Source organism: Chelonia mydas, chromosome 2 (assembly GCF_015237465.2).
Source record: "Chelonia mydas isolate rCheMyd1 chromosome 2, rCheMyd1.pri.v2, whole genome shotgun sequence".
NCBI lineage: Eukaryota > Metazoa > Chordata > Testudines > Cheloniidae > Chelonia > Chelonia mydas.
The window spans coordinates 86,775,073-86,790,871 of record NC_057850.1 but is presented as its reverse complement, the minus strand read 5'-3'; the positions used below and the strand labels follow the sequence as shown (position 1 = coordinate 86,790,871).

The window sequence follows — 15,799 nt, the reverse complement described above, 5'->3', positions numbered from 1 at the left end:
TATAAAAATGAGCTCAGCAGTTTAAAAAACAAATCTACAAGTTGAGAAACAGAGTGAAGTATCTCTGATGTTATTCTTAGAGCTGGGCTACTTTTAATTTTTTGCACCAAGGCAGCTTTACATCAATTTTTTGGAGTCTGTTCTTAATCAGCTTCTTAAATCGTCCCCATCTTCAATCTGAGTTACAAATATGGTGTATCAACAGCTAACTAAAGTTCCCAGCTAGCTAGTCAGAGCACAGGACTAGAATTCAAGAAACCTAGGATTTATTCCTGGCTCTGCCACAGGCTTTCTGTACGACTTTAGGCATGTCACTTAACCCTTCTGTGCCTCATCAGTAATATGAGAACAGTAGTTGACAGGGTGTTTGTGAGATGTAGTTTATTAATAACTGAGGAGTATTTAAGTTCCTCAGATAGGAAGCACCAAACAGTAGAAGTACAGAGTTTCTACTGAGAATTGTAAAGGACATTAACCCAGGAGCCTCCTGACAGCACTAGTCACCATCAAGCAAGAGACCAGAATTTATACACCAAGTGTTACATCTTACTCCCAGCCATAGGGCTGGGAGAGTGATGGAGGAAATACAACTCTAACCTCAGAGTGGGAAGAAGGGATTGAAAGGACCTTAGAGCTCTCCTTAGCTGGCTAAAGTAACACTATCCATACCCAGGAAAATTATTCCTCACGCTAGGTAAGAGAATTGCTTCAATCTCTCTCTGGAATATCTATATTTAATTTTTGGACACCAATGCCGCTCTTTTAAAATGCTCTTGTCACTTTCCAGTGAGTAAGAATTCCTGAACTGGGCAATGGCGCTCCAAGTTTGTTTTTTTAAATGAAGAGTCACAATTCAGACACAATGCATAGGTGAAGAGAAAGGGGAGGGGAGGTGAAGAGAAAGTCTCAAATGTTTGTAGGGAGGAAAAAACAGACAGATGCATGAAAGAAATGGAAAGGGCTGTGTGGGAAAAAATCTGAGAAATCCATTCTCCAGGCCCTGCCTCATGTGCAGTCATTTACACCTGTGCAAAGTGGTGGTGAGACTCTACTAAATCATATTTGGTAGCAATTTACACCCACTTTACACATGGGGAAATGACTGCACATGGTGCAGGAGCCCTGGGGAATGAAGTTAGCTTTTAAAAAGAACAGGATTGGTTCCTGAGAATTAAAGTAATCCTCTGTTCTCTCTCTCTTACACGGAGAACAGAATGAGCAACACTTGCCAAACTGCACCTCAGAGAAATTCTTCAGCATGGTTAGGAGCCCACTCCCCAAGAAAGCCAGCATGAAAAGCAAAGGTTATTTTGGTAAAATGCACTTGTCTCACCTCTAGTTCCTCATTCTGCCTTTGCAAATCTTCCAAGATAATCTGTAGCTCCTCCTCATCCTCGCTCTCGCTCTCACTCTCAGAAGAATATTCTTCAGTTTCACTTCTACCATGCTGCTGACGACTGAAAGAGTAAAAGAGATCTTAAATTTAAGCCCTGTTCGCATGTAAGTTTGCTGGAAATGCAGGAGGTGAGAAAGTAGCTATTTTCACCTGCCTATCCATTTGAGAGTCTGCAGCAATTTATAAAACTAAAGCGTTTTCTTTCTTTTTCTTTCTTTCTTAAAAGCAAATTCTACTCTTGGTGAAGTAAAGAAAAAAGCAGTTTGTCCATTAAGACAATGGGATTTTTTTATGCTTAAGGTCTTCACAAGTTACTATGATCTAGAAGAAAATATCCCAAAAGCTGCAACAAGGCAATCTGTAATGTTCATCAGGTTCCTGTCCTTTCTATTAGCATTTTGAACTGCACGCTTCTGTTTTTCAAAATCCAACCCTTTATAAGAGGTATACAATCACAGCAGAAATTCTTGTAAGAGTTCTAGCCTGGCTGAGGATCCGATGTCAGCAGGCTTTTTCTTACCTTTGAATTTCAGCTATTTCTGCTCGAAGGCGTTCTATCTCCTCCTTCTCAGTGGCAATCTGTCTGCGCAGAAACTGTTCCATCGCCAGTAGCTCTTCCTGTTCTGTCAAGATCTCATTCTCCTGCAATGATAATTAATCCACCTCATGAGGTCTTGGATTTATGATCTACAAAAAATACACTACATTGTTTCTTCTTTCTAATGCTGCATCCTCAGAAGTGACCGGACAACTTTGTTTTCTGGAAACACTTCAGGTAATTATGCTGAAAGCACGGTTTTGTCCTAGTGTGGATGTATGCGGACAGGCTGGCCAACCTTTCTACTCCTCTGGTCCATCAGCTCTCACAGCCAAGATTAATCTGGGATCAAGTTACGTCTGCTTTGAGATCTTCTTACTGAACTGTTGTGCGCTATGGCTCACCAAATTCCAGCACAAGCCAGACGGTGTGAGGCTGGGATTTCCTGCTCCCCAGACTCCATTAGGTGCCAAAACTCAAATCAAAGGGGAAACACTGGGGCCAAGTACAGAAGCAGACAAGTCCTAAACTCACCTTGAAAGATAGAAAGTGGGTGGCAAGAATTATGGCAGAAGAGTGTCATGATGGATGGGGAAGAACGGATGAGGTGGGTGGCAAAACAGTGGTCTGGGACAAAGAAGACAAAAACGCTGAGTACCTCCCTTGCTACTCTCTCCACATAACAAACACCCCACACACTAATCTCGTTCCTGCCAGGCCTCATATATGAGCCAAGGCCTTTGTCTCCTTTCACTTGTGCCAGCCTCCCAGTATTAAGAAAAGGTGTTTCTTGTTTGAAAGATCTGGAAATTCTGAGTCCTTTACTCTAGCCTGCTTACTTAAAACCAATGGATAAAACAAACTTTAAACCTACACTCCTGTGTCAATTCCAAAGAGGCTAGGAGCAAAGAATGCAGAACTGAGGAAGGAAACACCTCCACTTACCTTTTTTTTTTTTTTTAAAATTACACTTTTAAAAAACAACACATCTAAAGGGTTTAAGAAGCCCACAGAACTTATTTTGCTATCTAGCAAGCAACCTATCCAATAAGACAAGATTAACTTATTACATCAAACCTAATGAGCCTCCTTAAGTGACAAGTTTTTAGTTACCTTGTTGCCAATAACACAGTAAAAAAGCAGGCAAGAATGAGATCTGTAGGAAAATGTTACTGAAAAGCTTCCAATTATATTTGGAAAGAGGAACTATAGAGTGTGAGGCATGAACAAGAGAAGTGAAGGAGAACAACGGTATGAGTTACTTGAACAGTAAGTGCTTCAGTCTTGCCTCTCATTCAGGCATTCGAGAGGAAGAGAGAGAAAACTAACAACTGGAAGTCTGACCTGACGGGCTGAAGCCAATGAGAGTTGTGAGTAGCTCATCCCCTTTCATCATGAGCATAGTGTACATCAGACACTGGGGCCCATATTCACAAAGGGACTTAGGCATTGGGATGATCAGTGTTGCAATACCTAACACTTAGCCACCTTACAAAATTACAGGAACACCACAACATTGTGATTCACAAAGCCTGAGTTAGACCCTAGATTCCCTATATGATGAACAGGGAGATATAGGAGACTTAGGCTGCAATTCACAAAAGCCAGCATGCCAGGCAGGGAACCGCCTAAGTTAGCCAATGGGAGATGCAGATGACAGTAGGTCCTAACTCTCGCCGCTCTCAAGGAGCTAGGCACCTCTCTCTCAAATGGGAACCCTTCTCCTGCAGTCAGGGGGCTTGGGCGCCTAAGACATTTCTTGGGAAAATGAGTTAGGCACCAGTCTAAACCCACACAAAATGGCCAGAAGAGAAGGAGGTGGTGGCACCCACCTTATACCCTGTAGCCCAGAGGCAATTGGGATGTGAGAGACCCAGGTACAATTCCCTTCTCTGGCACAGAGGGAGAAAGGATTTGACAGGGGTCTCCCACCTCTCAGCATGCTCTAATCTCTGAGCTATGAATATTCTGATGTGGGGCTCCTTTAAGAGCTCCTGTGGATAAATAACTAAAGAGTCACTGGGCCAGAGAGTAAGAAGGACTCCATAGCCTGGTGGTTAGGGCATCCATCTGGGTATTGAGACACCCAGGTCCCTGCTCCAGTACCTAGTTATTAATCCACAGTGGAACAGCTTCAACAGGAGAGACTGAGGGAACCCCAGATCCAAATATCCCATAGCTCAGAGCACTCAGAGGTGGGAGACTCCTGTTCAAATCCTTCCCCCCCCTCAGGTGGGGGAACTGAATGTGTATCTCCCACATCCCAGGTGAGTGCTCCAACCACCAGGATAAAAGTTATAAAGTCGGTGCTGCTGCTTCTAGCCACTTTTTGACTGATGAAATAGGTGGCCCGTGAGCACACCTACCAGGTCAGGCTCCACACACAAGATTGGAAGGAGGACGCCTACCTTTCCCTGGTTTGTGCATCACACTGGGGCTTAGGCAGAAGGTAGGTATCCCAACACCTAGAGGGAGGCAGCAGTGCGCACACTCAGAGGCAGAAACCTAGGCACAGAGGGAATTTGTACTCTGAAAATGCAGACACCGAGTGAGTTTAGGTGCCTCCAGAATTTAGCAGGAGTTTTGTGGAACCTAAAACTGGGATTTAGGTGCCTAGACACCCAAGTGTGAGGTTTTGACACCTAAGTACTTTTGTGACTCTCACTCTGGGTGAGAAAGTAGGTTTTAAACTCTGAATTTCAAGTAGACTGCAAGCATTTGTGCTGGAGTTGAAGCGTTTTCAGGGGAGGATGACTCCTCTGGCTCCAGGTAAGTCAGGAGGATTCAAAGCTTTTCTATAGCATTTAAATTAAATATAACTGTGATGCATCAATGTGAAGTGCTCAGTTAATCAGTAACTTTCTATTGTAATGTACATTACACTTTCTGTTCAAAACTTTCAAAACCAGCCTTACATGTCCAGCCTCACCTCAGCACTCAACTCATCAAAACTTTCACAGACACAATTAAAACGAAAAAAAAAAAAAAAAAAAGGGTCTTTATCTTCATCCAGTTTGGAAACAGACTGGGAGAAAATAGTGGTAGTGCTCTGAAAATTCTTCCCACAACCCAAGCTCCACCTAGAGGTGATGCCAAAATGAGACACCGATCAGACTGTGGAACACCTCGTAATACGATAATTTCTCCTCTCTTTGGTTAACAGTGAAACAGGTAAAAGTGTTAACTAGATTATATTAAGGAAAAGTTGTGGTACTAGATATAAAAATGTTTAAATATGAAATAGAAATATGAACCCTTCAGGTGTACAGTATTTTTCAGCACCTGTTACAGTGTGTGCCTACTCTGGCCTCAGGATCATTCCAGCAATCAGCCACCTATTCCTTCCCCATTCTTGAACTTTCTGACCTACCGCTCAGACAATATATCAGGGCTTTCCATGGTGCAAACACAGAGAATAAGAGAACATTACAGCCTTCTTTAATGGACTAACTTTACTAACAAGCAAAGGTTTCTTTAACAAACCTGAAACATATTTGCTTCTCTTTAGTCATTGGTTCATTTTCCAAAAGCTGGTATATTAACAGAAGGGTAAGAAGAATAGAAGGAAAATGGGATTAAACACACCACCCACCTGAGCGAGTAGGATATTAATAACTTCTTCATTTTCATTCATTTCCTCTTTGGACACATCCTCCTTCGAAAGACTGGCAATTTCTTGAGCAATCTTTGTTTCACACTCCTGCAGTGACAGAAGTTTGGATCAAAAGGCTACCCGGCCACATCACCACATTATATAATACAATACTGTTCACGTATCTGTCCAAAGCTAGCATTTATTGTTAGAGTCATCCCCAGAGAAGGTTTCTGTTTTTATTTCAAGTTTTTTAAAACAGTATCCAGAAGTCATTCATCACTAGTCCTCCTTTCTGGGACACATGGTAGTTAAATAAGGACAGCTTTTGGATTTACTTGTTCCGGGGAAGCAGTATGTATAGAGCAGACTGTGGATGTTCCAGGGTAGATAATCAATTGGAGTTGTATGTATTGGCTGCTCAGGACATATTGCTTTATGCGCACCAGAGTGATGTGTTTGATGAACAGATTCCTAAGGCTCAAAGTCAATGTAACCAAAGACTGAAAATCAAAAACTGGACTGAAAGCACAACTCAACAACAACAAAGCACTGGGTAAAAACAAATTCAGTGAAATGGTTTCAGAGTAACAGCCGTGTTAGTCTGTATTCGCAAAAAGAAAAGGAGGACTTGTGGCACCTTAGAGACTAACCAATTTATTTGAGCATGAGCTTTCGTGAGCTACAGCTCACTTCATCGGATGCATACTGTGGAAATTGCAGAAGACATTATATACAGAGACACCATGAAACAATACCTCCTCCCACCCCACTCTCCTGCTGGTAATAGCTTATCTAAAATGATCAAGTTGGGCCATTTCCAGCACAAATCCAGGTTTTCTCACCCTCCACCTCCCCCACAGACAAACTCACTCTCTTGCTGGTAATAGCCCATCCAAAGTGACCACTGTCTTCACAATGTGTATGATAATCAAGGTGGGCCATTTCCTGCAGAAATCCAGGTTCTCTCACCCCCTCACCCCCCTCCAAAAACCACACACACAAACTCACTCTCCTGCTGGTAATAGCCTATCCAAAGTGACCACTCTCCTTACAACCTGCATGAAAATCAAAGTGGGCCATTTCCAGCACAAATCCAGGTTTTCTCACCCCCCCTCCCCCCCACACACACAAACTCACTCTCCTGCTGGCCCACTTTGATTTTCATGCAGGTTGTAAGGAGAGTGGTCACTTTGGATAGGCTATTACCAGCAGGAGAGTGAGTTTGTGTGTGTGGTTTTTGGAGGGGGGTGAGGGAACCTGGATTTCTGCAGGAAATGGCCCACCTTGATTATTATACACATTGTGAAGACAGTGGTCACTTTGGATGGGCTATTACCAGCAAGAGAGTGAGTTTGTCTGTGGGGGGGCGGAGGGTGAGAAAACCTGGATTTGTGCTGGAAATGGCCCAACTTGATGATCACTTTAGATAAGCTATTACCAGCAGGAGAGTGGGGTGGGAGGAGGTATTGTTTCATGGTGTCTCTGTATATAATGTCTTCTGCAATTTCCACAGTATGCATCCGATGAAGTGAGCTGTAGCTCACGAAAGCTCATGCTCAAATAAATTGGTTAGTCTCTAAGGTGCCACAAGTACTCCTTTTCTTTCAGTGAAATGGGAAATTCAAGCCCTTTCCTACTGAACGGCTGTGAGCATTTAGAACTGCAATTTTAAAACAAATTTTGAAAACAAATGGACCAGTAGGACTCAGGCACTTATGTGGTATGTCGACATTAGCAAAGTAATTAACTGCTCACCTATTCCTCTAAAAATCCATTTCTGTTCTCACATTTAAGAAACTCTCATCCTTTTGGAACCCTGAATATAGCAAACCTTTTAGTTATCTACTCAGTCCTGCCAGTTGCTTGCATTAAACAGCAACTTCAATGTTTAGGAAATCCTCCATTTGCCTTTTTTAGTACTTACAAGCTAAGAACAAGATCAAACAGACAGGATATGCAGCAAGAAAATCAAACCAAAATCCCATCACAACATTTACCCTTTCTAAATGCGAATCAAACACATCTTAACCCTCTCTTAGAACACCGCCAGCACATTGCAATGAGAGGTCCTGAAGATGAGTTGGTTTCATGTTAAAAAAAACAAAACAAAACAAAACCTGTGCATGTCACTGAAGCTATTATAACAGGAAATTTCAAGACTACTTTGAACAGGGTCAAAAATATGCTCACAGCAATTACAATCTATGAATTTGAAAGGTTTGGCAATGAACAGAAAATGACCCACCTGTCTTTTAGCTTCTCTTAGTTTCCGTTTGAGGGCTGTTAAAATTCTTTGTACCTCCCATAATCTCTCTTCTTTGGATAAGTCTTTTATCCCCGCCTGCAAGTCTCGATGTAAACAGTTCAAAAGGAACTCCTAGAATAACACCAAAAGCATCATATTCACCACTCAGTGCTATACAACTACATTCTAATAATACACAATACACCACCACTACCAAGCTCCTATACAGTGCATTTCATCAGTAGGCCTCAAAGTGCTTTACAAAAAGAGGTCAATACATTATCCCCATTTTACAGAAGGGGAAACTGAAAAATACCACAATCTCTTGTAGACACAAGAACCTGGACTGCAAGTAGGGAACTCACTGGTTTCCTTCTAGAGGGGAAAAAAGCTTAATTTCCATTGCTCTCATAACAACCTTCTTTTTGGTTGTGTAAAGCACTCATGGCTAAACAGACATCACCCTACTCCTTCCTTGTCGGATGTTAGATTTAGCCTTTCTTCCACGGATATGATTGTTCCACTGATTCTCTCCTCTCCACTGTTGACTCTTCTGCCCATCTCCCATCACAAGGTTGCCCTGCCAATCCCCACCTTTGGGCCACCCCAACCAACCTCTTCCTCCAATCCTGCTCTCATGCTGTGGAGTGTCTCTGGCACAAATCCCATGACTCGGCCAATTTTTTCTATTACAGATTCATTCGCTCCTCTTTCAGTTCTGTCATCTTCCTAGCTAAACCACTCTACTTCTCCAATTTACTTAATTCCATGTCCTCAATCCCAGCTGCCTTTTCATCAACTTTGACTTGCTCTTTAAACCCTCCACTTTCCTCTCCACACAGGATCTGGCCAGTTACTTCCAAGAGAAAACTGACAAAAAGACAAGACCTTTCCCCCTCCCCGACAACCCTCTCCTCCTCCGCCTCTCTTGTCACAGGTGCAGAAGTTTCTTGTTTGCACTTCTCCTCTAAACCTTCCACTTCCCAGTGACCCTATTACATTTCCTGATCTCCCTTGCACACACTCTGACCCCTTCCCTTACTCTTCTCCTTAATCCCTCTTCCCCCTTCTGGCTCTTTCCTCTCACAATATGATCATGCTTTAGTCTTTCAAATCTTAAAACCTGACCCTTGACCCTAGCTGCCTCTCCAACTACAGCCCCGTCTTCCTTTCATCTTTAAGTTCACTGAACATGCTGTTTTCATTCTCTGTTTGGAGTTCTTCTCCTCCAATTCCATTCTGGACCCTCTCCAATCTGGATTCCTCTTCTTGCATTCCAAAATCATTCTTGCCAAAGGTCAGAACTAGTACTCCATCCGTACCTTCCTTCACCTGTCAGCGACCTTTGACACTGTTGACCACGCTCCTCTTCTTGAAATCTTGTCCTCCACCTTGGCTTCCAAGATTGTCTTCTTGTGGTTCTCCCATCTCTCTAATTGCTCCTTCAGTGTGTCCTTCAAAGGATCCTCCTCATCCACCCTCCAACTTTCTATGGGGATTCCACAGGGCTCTGTCCTTGGTCCCATTCTCTTCTCCTTTTCCACCTTATTTCTGAGTAATCTCCTCCACAAGCACAAATTCAACTACTATCGCTCTGCACATGACTCTCAGATCTTCCTCTCTACTCCACACCTTTCATCTTCTGTACAAACTAAAATCTTGCCCTGTCATTCCGACATTTCCTTGGGGATCTCAAGCTCTCAGCTCAAGCTCCACAAGGATAGAAAACATTATTCTTAATTTCCCCGCCCTCCAATCCCTCTCCCTACCTTCTTTCTTAGTGGACAATGCTACCATCCTGTTTGTCACTGACCCACAACCTGGCCATCATACTTGACTCACAACTCTACATATGTCCCCATTTCCAGTCTATATCTAAATCTTCCGATTGTTTCTGTGTAATATCTATAAAGGTATGGACTTTCCTATTCATCCACACAACTGAAACTCTCATCCAGGCTCGCATCATCTTGCATCTCAATTACTGCAACATCCTTTCCTTTAGCTTTGACAAATGCAATCTTTCCCTGCTCATATCCATTCAGAATGCTGTTGCAAAGATCATTTTCTGAGCTTGTTGCTTTGACCAGGTCACGTTCTCTCTTTGTATCCCTCCCCTGGCTCCTCCCTTCCCCATCACATCAAACATATGCTACTTGTCTTCACTTTCAAGACCTTTTACGGCCTCTCTCTATCCTAACTATTGTCTCTCATTCACTACTGAGATGTTGATGCCTGCCTACAGTCAGCAAATGATACCATTCTTCATTGCCTCCTTATTAAATTTTCAAACAAGCACCTTCTTGCTTTTGTCTGTACTGCCCCTATTGTTTGGGAGGAGCTCCCTGAAAACATCCACAAAATTTCTTCATTACCAGCCTTCAAATCCTTGGTTAAAACTCTTCTTTTCTGAGATGCCTGCAAAACACTTGGCAACAGTTAGGTTACTAGTGTGCTGAGATCACTACCTACCATGCTAACCACATTGTCTCATTGTGTCCTTGTATTCCCCCATCTATCTGTATCCATCTGTTGTGTCTTGTCTTATAGATGGACTGTAAACTCTTTGGGGGAGGAACCATCTTTTTGGTCTGGATTTGTACAGCCCTTAGCACCTGGTGCTTAACTAGGGCTCCTAGGTGGTACAGTAATACAAATAATAAATTATTTACATGGGGCTGCTTTCCCTCACCACCTCAAATTACAGTTCCGTTAATTATAAATAGCAGAATCAAGTTAGGGAAAGTTGCAATTTCAAGTTTATCCTTAGTGCTAATTTTCAATAATAAAGACTGCATGCCAAGAATGCACCAACACAGAAAATTATGTAAGACACATGGAAGCAGAGACAGACATCAAAATGCACAAATCTTTATACACAGAGGAAAGTCCATTCAAAAGACTTATAAAATAAGATACCCTTTCCTTCCCCTTATCTAAACTTACTACTATCACAAAGGATCTTTTCTGGAGGTCTTAAGGAATGATATGGGAAAACCACCGGCATTAGCATGGGTAGTACACGTTAGAAGTTACATTAACATTGAACTGCAACTTGTCTAGAAGAAAATTCAAATAGTTCTAGCTCCTTTTTCCATTCTCCTTCCTCGATTCAGTGGGTTATTAGTGTCCCTCTTCTCCCATACTCATGGAAGGCACCTCTGTTTAGCTAGCTCTTCAGCCCTGAACTGAATTCCAGAGAGCTGAACCCATTCCAAAAAGACACTTATAACCAATATCTATTTTCCCAGAAATCCTGGCCCTTATCTTCTATTTCAGAAGTGTAGTGTGCAGCACATGTTAGGAGAAGGACTGGAAAGTTGCCCTTTGAGCGCTAACATCCCAATCCTGAGCAGTCTGAAGTCTACTGTATTTTAGACCAACTGCTGCAGCTCCTAGGCAATGTTATAGCAGTTGGAGTCACCAGTACATAGGGATGCCTCAGCTCCTGCTCATGCACAGAAAACCAGGTGGTGTAAGAGGTGCTGCAGCAGTTCTACATCACCCATGGATTTCCACAGGCAAGGCGAAATCTTCCAGTAGCCTGGCAAACCAGTTCTAGGAGACTGCTGAGGCAGCAGAAAGCAACCCTAATGCACCAGAGAAGCAGACCCTGAGAAAAGTCACCTTTCCAGTTCCACAAGTTTGGAACTCTGTATCACATCCCCTATTACCACATTTTGTTGGCCTGTTAGTAATGAACTTCAGACACATTTAAATAACTCCTCGAGCATGCTATTAAGGGATATTACACAAACCACTTACCTGCAAAACGTTGTCCCCATTATCCCCATACATCAAGAAAATCCTTGAATAGCTCACAAGGTGATCAGTACAAGACTTGGTTTTTCGATATGCCTCTACAGAAGTACAACATATCTTCCCCCAAATACAATGGTAACATTAACAAAATACCAACTACTTAGCCACATTACTGAGTTTACAGCAAACTGTTACAGCACATGGGAATTTAAAAGTCATCACTACTGTCTATGAGATCTACTTCCTTCAGGTCTCAGCTGCCTGAACAAGAATATAATCTTCAGGCCAGACACACTGAGGTAAAGACAAACCTGTCGTCTGATTTCCTCTTTAATGTTTTCCTGTGTTTCTGGCAGTGCTGGCATCGTTGCCATATTAGACCAGCGAAGGGGTTTTGTCACCTGCTTTAGAGTCACATTTCCAAAGAACTCTTGGACGTGTGTAAAAAATACATACAGGACACGGTTGCTGATCTGGGAAGAAATGACAGTGAAAATACTGCTTCAGAAAGTGATTTTTTAACACAATGTCCTTTATTATCAATGGTACATTTGCCCTACATTGTATCTTACCGGACAAAGGATGTAAGCTTTTTTCCATCTTTGGGCTATAGTTACAACTCTGTTCAGACAAGCTAATCAATACTACTTCTAGAAGATTCAAGGGTTAGTTTAAAATAAAATTATGTCTGAAATTCATGATCTGCTGCGAGCCTGAAGGAAGCGTGACCACGCTGTATTCACTTTGTGGTCTCTCATCACTGTACCCTCTGGTGACCATGACACATTCTATTTCCAAGCTAAAAGTTGTTGGCTTGCAATAATTAGCTTTATAAATGGTAGACACAGAAATTTGCTAGTGTCTTGTTAGGCCCTTCTCCATACACAAAAATGTGAAGTCAGTGCTAGTGACAGACAAGAGAGACCTTACAAGAACTGTACTGCACCAGTTATGTTTTTTCCCTTTTATCCACCAAGCTGATTTTTCTCTCTAGCTTACTGCAAAATGAGAATGATCATTTGTCATTACATCTGTGCTTAACAGACTTAGCGACTCCTTTATAATAGACTATATTACCTCATTCAATTGCTATTGTTTTTAGATATCAGTGGGTATGAAAAACTCAGAACCTTAAAAATCTGGAGTAAGCCAGGAACATCAGGAAACTGAGGGCAAATCTACCCTTAAAACGCTGCATCGGCGCAGCCGCACCAATGTAGCTGCACCTCTGTAGTGCTTAAGTGAAGATGCGCCTGCGCCAACAGGAGAACTTGTCCCGTAGGTGTAGTTAATGTACCTCCCTGAGAGGCAGTAGCTATGTCAATGGGAGAAGCTCTCCCATCGACATAGTGCTGTCTACATGGAGGGTTATGTCTTTCAGGGGTCTGGATTGTTCACACCCCTGAGCAAAGCAGTTATACCGATATCAGTCTGTAGTGTAGACTGGCCTAACTCTGAGACTGAAGGGTTAATGAGAACACATTTTATAACTCTACTAGGCCACATAGCCTAGAATGCAAACATCATGTTTGATAAAATGCTCAGAATGATACCCCCCCTTCCTTACAGATACAGACTTCAGCTAAACTAGTATTTACAGTTTTAAAGGATAATCCATTAACAGTCTCTGTACAGGGCTGCAAGTAATGTCTACCATATTGTGAAATGTTAAAAAAAATAAGGGAATCATTGAGTTATGCCTACTGAATAACTATTTGCTCTATTTCTCCCCAATATTTCAAGAGATTTAAAATATCCTTTAACACGTTTCTAATACTTTAAAGAGGGGGAAAAAAGCTGGCCACAAAATGTTTTTGAAAGAGCTGCATTATGTTCATTGCCTTGAGACTAGATTTGTTTTGATATGATCTATCAAATGGAAATTCACTACTTGTGTTGAAATAAGTGACAGTTCTGACACCAATGTTTTGTTATTGCCTAAATCTATTTAAGCAACAGACAAGACATGACAAGACATGAGTTACGCTGCATTAATTTCATGCCTATTCTGTTAAGAGAGGAGGACAGGACAGCGTAGCTGCCACAACAAAGTATCAGTGAGTAAAACCCAACCCTCTTGCCTTATTGAGGGCCTTACTGAGATTATAAAATCATGAAGTAAGATTTTAAAAAACCCCAATCACAAAGTGCGTTATGCAGCAAAACTCCAATTCCAAACGGTGACTAATTTAAAATATATAAAGTATAATTAGAAATTAAGCTGTAATCCAGTTATTGCTCAAAACTCTTACTAGGTCCATTTGATTTCTTCTGATAATATGTTAATTGATACTTAGCCAATATACCCAAATAATTATTTCAGGAGGAATATCTGTGTTTACAGAACTGGATTGACTGGCCTGATATTATAAGCAATAATACAATATTGTTCAATGATAAATCATTAAACCATCAACTTTAACAAATTCTAATGAAGTGTGTGTGCAACTATAGGCGTCAAAGGTTTCCACTCCTCCTCTCTCACTGCACACTGTTAGCTTACTTGTAAAATTAGTCATACCGCAGTGTTTATAATGCTTACATTATTTAACTATATTTAAAGGCCAAATATGTTCATCTGGATTTCAGACCAGCCCACATTAGGAATAAGTAAAACCAAAATATGAAGTCCTGAAGAATACATGAAGAGAAGCTATTATTCAACTGCACTATAACATTTATAGTTTGTGTGTACAATTCTAAGAGGAGGACGTTTTAAAGAATCTCTTGCTAGGACTGCAATACAGCTCACATACTTGTTGGGTTGTGCATGTACCTGAACAGTAGGGCTGAGCACTATAGAAATGTTCTGGATGTTCATTTTTGTTTCTAGTTCCTTTGCGATAACATGGTCCATGTGCACAATCAACCAAGAAATTAAGAGATGGTTACACTCTGGCAACTCCTTTAGCAAGCGTTGGCACTCCTGAACTTTTTCCCCCTCTGTGCTCTTCCCGCAAGCCTCTTCGAAGCGGGGCATTAGCTCTTTGGTAAGCAAGTTTTCAGGCAGTTCTCGTAGATATTGTTTCAGCAAGCTGGCTATGGTATTCGGCTCATATTCCTCCAAGTTGGGAGATTCTTCTCGATCATAGGCTGCTTTTAGTTCATCCACCTTTGATTTTATTCCTTAAAATATTTAGATTGAAATTAAAGAGACCTTGAAAACAAGTACATCAACCATCTTTACATTTAGGGTATGTCTACACTGCCAATTAACATGTGAATTGTAGCACAGGTAGGCATACCCATTTCATCTAATTAGTGATGGTAACAACAGTAATGAAGATGTGGTGGCACAGGCTTCAGCACAGGCCCTAGTATAAGCCCCCAGGGACACTGGATACATACTCATATTGCTAGACCATGCCAGGGACCATTCTGCCATGTCTTCATTGCTACTGTTACCCATGCTAGCTAAATGCAAGCTGGCACAGGTATGCCTACCTGTGCTACAACTATTTACACGTTAATTTGCAGTGTAGACATAGCCTTAGATTTACAGGTTTTCTTCTATCTGCCCGTCCTTATTAACACACACACACACACACACTTTTCCTTTTCAGATCCTTTTTTTTTTGTCTCTCCCTATCAAGAATGAAGTTAATTCAGAAAAACCTCTCAAGGTGACCTGTATGTTACAAAATAAAACCAAGACCAGTACGGTTTTGTGCTCAGTGCCTCTAAAAGCAAGACTAAGAAGGAAATTCATGCACATAAGATAGTGTATATGTTTTGTTTTAGGTCTCCTGAAGTCAAAAAACTGGCTCCTGCTCTGATGTGAAAAGGCTGTGTAGCTGAAGCACAGTGGCAGCCTGACAGCATGAGCACATGTGTGTGTGGAGGGGTTAAACACGTAAGAGACACTGCTTTACCATATTGGTATGATTTTATAAAGTTTAAATATTTGTGTATACCAAAAGACCCACTGCTAAACCACACTATATAGTAAAGCAATGGCACCTACCTGAACCCCACCCCCAAGTAAGTTGCCTGCATGCTCTACCAGGGTTTCATGATCATAGAAATGGATGCAATGTCAGATCAATGTGGGAGCCAAAGCACCTAAAATAAGGGGAAAAGTTTAAGATCACTTGTGTATTTAAACTCTCAGTTGGCATTCAGCATGTATCCCTAAAATGAGTAGTTTTATTAAAAAATACTTGCAATTAACTTTTAATATTACAGAATAATCTCTAAGCAACAGCCCCCCACAAAGCCAGAGACCTCCTTTAAAAAAAAATAACAACTCTTGTTTGCCAATTT

The 15,799-nt window shown here is 41.6% G+C and overlaps 1 protein-coding gene across 5 annotated transcripts in view; it reads right to left on the bottom strand.

Moving 5' to 3' along the window:
- Nucleotides 1–15,799, bottom strand: part of RALBP1 (ralA binding protein 1) — a 69,835-nt gene that overhangs the window by 4,400 nt on the left and 49,636 nt on the right. For all 5 annotated transcript variants that reach the window (XM_037892866.2, XM_037892867.2, XM_043539883.1 and 2 more), the window contains 6 exons: nucleotides 14,313–14,662; nucleotides 11,848–12,009; nucleotides 7,775–7,906; nucleotides 5,527–5,634; nucleotides 1,917–2,038; nucleotides 1,334–1,457 (listed from right to left, as the gene is read on the bottom strand). In XM_037892866.2, coding sequence (XP_037748794.1) covers nucleotides 1,334–1,457; nucleotides 1,917–2,038; nucleotides 5,527–5,634; nucleotides 7,775–7,906; nucleotides 11,848–12,009; nucleotides 14,313–14,662 — 998 coding nt within the window. The remainder of the gene's footprint in view (nucleotides 1–1,333; nucleotides 1,458–1,916; nucleotides 2,039–5,526; nucleotides 5,635–7,774; nucleotides 7,907–11,847; nucleotides 12,010–14,312; nucleotides 14,663–15,799) is intronic.